This window comes from Vicia villosa, linkage group LG2 (genome assembly GCF_029867415.1).
Source record: "Vicia villosa cultivar HV-30 ecotype Madison, WI linkage group LG2, Vvil1.0, whole genome shotgun sequence".
NCBI lineage: Eukaryota > Viridiplantae > Streptophyta > Magnoliopsida > Fabales > Fabaceae > Vicia > Vicia villosa.
Genome location: NC_081181.1, coordinates 144,218,030 through 144,223,580, shown reverse-complemented (window position 1 = coordinate 144,223,580; position 5,551 = coordinate 144,218,030). Strand labels below are relative to the sequence as shown.

At 33.1% G+C, this 5,551-nt stretch overlaps 1 protein-coding gene across 1 annotated transcript; it reads left to right on the top strand.

Moving 5' to 3' along the window:
• Positions 1-1,996: 1,996 nt before the first annotated feature.
• Positions 1,997-3,722, top strand: LOC131646965 (transcription factor bHLH18-like). The gene is made up of 4 exons (XM_058916889.1): positions 1,997-2,117; positions 2,240-2,755; positions 2,896-3,267; positions 3,359-3,722. Exons 1-4 carry the CDS (start codon positions 2,079-2,081, stop codon positions 3,434-3,436), a joined length of 1,005 nt encoding a protein of 334 aa, XP_058772872.1. The 5' UTR covers positions 1,997-2,078; the 3' UTR covers positions 3,437-3,722.
• Positions 3,723-5,551: the final 1,829 nt, after the last annotated feature.

Genomic DNA, 5,551 nt, shown 5'->3' with positions numbered 1-5,551 from the left:
TGCTTAACACATAAGAGTTCTATTTTCTGATAGTTTTCTAGGTTAATGTTGATGCTCCTGCAGCGCCATGTTACAAGGAGTTTTTTTTTTTTTTGCATTCGTCTTTTATTAATTGGATCAATTGCAACATTCATGAAAAACCAAAGAATGTCTTGGTCCTTCAAGCTTGTGGATAAGTTATTTCTTGAGTACACTACAAACTTTATGGGATTTGCATACAATATTGACCATGCCATCTCATTATTGATGTTATGACATGACTATTGAATTTTCTTATGAAATAGTTCATTGTCTTGTATCAAATTTTGGTCTAACTCATCCTTACAAAATCGGCTTGAAAGGTGAGGGATGTCACTCTATATAAACTCTTGCAATGCTCTATCTTCTAACCAAAGTAGAACTTGAGATCGATATTTATAATTCACCCCTTCCGTCCAACACTCTTTTGGATTTGGTGCGTGAATATAATCGGTGGGTGACCTAGAATTCGATCGATAAGCTCTGATCCTATATTAGAGTTTAGCATAACCCAGCCTTGCAAAACTGACTTGTAAGCTTAATGGTGTCACTCTATGTATAGTCTTTCTATGCTCTATCGCCAACTAATGTGGGATTTGAAATCTTTTCAATAAGTTATAATTTGACTCAATTTTATCATTTATTTTTCATGAAAATAATCATTGCAGTGAAAGAATTGCAACTCTTAATTTTCATATTGATGATGTGCAATGATGGAACTCAATTCCTTCTAGGAGAGTGTTAATTGGTCTATGTTACATCATTTTCTTCTATTTAAATAAATTTATTATTGTTGTGAATTCAATACCAAGAACAAAGTATAATGCAAGGGAAGAATAAAGAACAAGGAAGAAGTAGAACACAAGAATTTGTTATAACTGCTATTCTTTTACTTTCTCTTAAAACAAGATTACAAGTTTACAAGAATAACAAATAACCTCTCTCACCCTAAATTAGGATTTGCAACTTGCAATGATGAGAGACTAGTATGCTATTTATAATAAAACCTAACATACTAACTAATGTATTTTTTCCACAAGGCCCATCACACAAGCCAACTTAATAAACAAGCTAACTTAACAAATTAGGGTTTAAACACTAAAACCTAATTTAACATGCTAACAACCTTAGCATCTTCGACACAAGCATGTGAACACCCTTCGACTTCATGCTTAATCCTGTCGAACCAAGAAGCTACCCTTCGATCATACTAGAGTTTGATCCAATATCCCACAATTATGATATGCAAATATTATTTGATTAATATGAAGTTTGTTTTAAGACAATTTTTTAATAGTAATATCTTTTTTTTCTCATCTGTTATATGACATATAACTCCTTTAACCTTTAATTCAACTTGTTCAAACCAATTGAACAATCTCATCTATCTTTTGATTATTTGAGAGGTCAATGTTGCCAGGTAAAGTATTACACTCTTATTTTATTTATCTTAAACACCTTTAGTTGGACGGTGTGTATAAATCAAAACTCCTTAACCCAAATAACTCTTAATTTCCCTCCTATTTTTGATTTTTTGAAGTATTGGTAATTTATTAATTTTGGCAAGCTAAGAAACCTGTAAAGCATAAACGGATATATTATAGCTGGAACATGAGAATATAACATGGAGACAACCCGACATATCTTAGATTTGAGAATCATTTCATGATCCAACAAACTTTAAACCTTAAAATTTCTCAAAGTTAAGGAGAGTAAGATGATCATAGAACCCATAGTTTGACTAAATTTAATAACGAGTAAACGGGTATCAGCCGAATTGGAAACAGTATGGATCCATTTTCACACGTGTATATGAAGCGTGTATGCTGCCTCTATATATAAAACACTAACAACTATGCCTTTCTCACCTAATAGTCACTTCTAATTTTCTTCAACATCAAGGTACCCTATTTTCCCAATCTACTTTTCTTCCATGTGTTTAGTTTTCTTCAATTCTAAGATTTCAATTGTTAAATTTTCTTCTGTTTTTCAGTCTATTTCAGTGCATGTCCCATACCACTTTATCAAAATAAATCAAATTTTTTGGAAAGAAACTGAAGATGATGGAAATTGTGTCCCCCATCTACGTACCTGAACATGTAAGCATACCTGTTATCTATCTATCAAAATAGTCTATCTTAAAATTCATATATTATTTTGCATATAGATAGATAGATATGAGAAGTAAACTTACTGTTATATATTGATTACTTTTGAGCAGGAACTTGAGGATCTCAGTTTCTTTCATCAATACCCTATGGATTCTCTTTCATCTCCATTTGACAACTTTGACTTCAACTTTGACAACAACTACGAAACAACACCAAATTGTTTACCACTTGAAACTCATCCTGATGATCACTACGTTGCTCAAACAAGACCAACCAAGAAGATCAAGACTTTAAGTGACACCGAACAAGCCGGTGATTACTTGATAGCCTCAAACCCTAGACCTACTTCCTATTCATCACCTCAACTCATTTCTTTTGAGCACTTCAATGCAACATCAATCGCTAATTCTAACGAACTTTACAATCTCGATTATGCTGAAGTGAAACCTAAACTAGAGAAAGGGTGTAACGGAAACAAAGATTTTGCTGTAAATTATGATATCCGAGTAAATCAGACGAGGAACTCAACTCAAGCAAAAGAACATGTAATGGCTGAAAGAAAACGAAGGGAAAAGCTCACCAGAAGTTTCATTGCTCTTTCTGCCATCGTTCCTGGCCTCAAGAAGGTATGATCTTAAGTAATCTCTGAGATCCGAATTGAGTTTGTTTTACTATAATATTTAACCTAATTAGTTTGAACCAGACTAGGAATATATAAGGATTGAATTATTTTATTCATATATTTATGAATTTATAACATGTGTAGATGGATAAGGCTTCTGTGCTGGGAGATGCAATAAGCTATATGAAAAAACTACAAACACGTTTGCATACATTAGAGGCACAAGCTGAAGACAACAAAAAGACTGGATCTGCAATCCAAGTGAAGAGATCGGTTATATTCACTGATAATGATGATGATGATGACAGCAGCAACACCAACAACCAAACACTTCCTGGAATCGAAGTTAGAGTTTCAAGGAAAGATGTACTCATCAAAATTCAATGTGACAAACACAAGGGACGTGCCTCTACCTCTACGGTACTAGGAAAACTAGAAACCCTAAATCTCACTGTCCAAAGTAGTACCTTATTGCCCTTCGGAAACAACATTGTTGATTTAACTATTGTAGCTCAGGTACATAAATTTTTAATATATCAGATTAATTAATTCATTGAATGGCTAAACCAAGATGATCATAGTTCATAATTAATTAATTGTCTTGCAGATGAACGAGGAAAACTGTGTGAAAGCAAAGGAACTTCTAGGAAGCATACAACATGCATTAATCATCAATAATAATTAACAAGTTGAAGGATTAATATTACTTAATCTACATCAATAAGTTTACTCAACAACTATTTTTATCACAGTGCTTTCAATATTTTTCGTCCTTGCTAAGGATTCTGGAGGATAACATAGATGAAAGAAAGTCCTGCGGTTGGAGAATCTGATATCTTTTTCCAATTTTCACATTTATGATTCATTTGTTTTGCAAGGGTAGTTTTGTGGTGTTCAAGGTCGGTGTGGGGAATTTCAACAGATGCTGCCAAAGTGTTTTTCTTCTGTTGTTGTTTTTTCATAGTTGACTTGACTTATTAACTATGTTAATTCCACACATGTGTAATTGTTCACTTTTTTAATCATTGTTAGGATGGTTTCTTTTAGAAGGTTTGACATATTGTATAGACCTCTTTCTTCCATCTTTCCCGTTGTGAAAAGGTTCTGATTTGGTAGAAACTGTGCCAACTACTTTTTTTAATAATGTTTTCTTTTGTCGTTTGTGATTACTTATTTTGTATAAAATTCTTATGAATACAGTCTTGATATCGACTTGCTATATTTTCTAAATTATTTTGTATTGTTTGATCTCCGTCCAACTCACTCTATCTCTTTCTAGATCTATGTGTATATTATATGTAACAAGTTACATTCTTGCAGAAGCTGTCGTTTTATAGAGACGTCATTGTTTAACTTTATTTTATTTTAAAAAATACTACTCAAGTTAGAAGGTCTGTCTAAATAACAGAAAACTTTTTTGTTTGTTATAAACATAGACAGAGTTGGATAGCAGCATCTAAAAATTCACACAGGAAAAAATTAAAATTGAATGTAGTTGATCATAGGAAATTTTCAGTCTAACAATCTCGGCATTGTCAATTTAGGGGTGGACAAACAGACGGTCGCCGAGCTCCGTAGTTTTGAGCCCATTTCCAACCATTTTTTTACAAATAGGTCGGATGATGGATTCTTCGGATGGCAATTCTGTCGGACAGATTTATATGGGTTATATGAGATGAACGGATCTGGTTCAAAGAAAAAATTTGTATGCATAAGCTTTATTAAAGTTGAATGAACATTCATTCATAGAGTAGAAAAGAGAGAGATGAGCAAGATCTTCTTGCTTTTGATGTTGTGTTCATTGCCTTTGAAGAAGCTAGAGCTTCTCTTTTATACAAGATGATTTCATCAAGTTAGTTATAAATTCTAACTTGAAGTTACTTACACAACCTAACCACCCTAACTAACTCTTTAACTACTTAACTACCTTACCAAAGATAATAAACCTATCTTTGTTAATCTAATATCCAATACTTCCTTTCAAGTTCATAGTGGTTTGAAAGAAGCAACTTTGAATTTGTCCCTAAAGCCAATGAAAAGATTAGTTGGTAGTAGTTTTGTTAACACATAAGCAATTTGCGCATGAGCTAGAACATGTTGAATCTACAGTTAGTTTGCCCAACCTCCCTCTTTCGGACAAAATAATATCAAGTTCAGTGTGTTTTGTTCTAGCATGCAAGATCGGATTGTGAGACAATATCAGTGCACTAATTAAGGTTGTCATAGAGTAAAGTAGGCAGCAAGTAAGCAATGTTAAGTTCAGACAAGAGCGATTTCATCCATAATAACTATGAAGTTGTGTGTGAATGCTTTGTGTTTGACCTTGAAACAAGTGACTGCTTCTTTGAGCTCCGTGCTACAAGATTAGGTTCAAAGTACACATAAGTCCCTTAGGTCAATCTTCTATCATCGGAGTCACTCGCTCTATCTGAGTCACTATATGTTCTTAGTAAGAACTTTTGTAGAATATTGGATGGTGTTATTGTCAGATCATGAGTTATTGTACCACTTAGATATCATAGCATGCATTTGACGACTCTCCAGTCACTACTACAAATAGTTTCACCTTTGACACAAAATACATTCAATCTCGACTAAAAAAGCGAGGTAACGAAAGATGTCGTGAAAAGTATCAACTTTATCCCTCGGCACACCGAGGAATAAATATTTATGAACATGAATTCGAAACTCATCCTCTCAGTTTATTAATATCACATAGGTAAAATTGATATTTTTTTTAACTCATTACAAACTACAGAATATTAATAAATTAAGTTTTTACCCATAATATTACATTGTT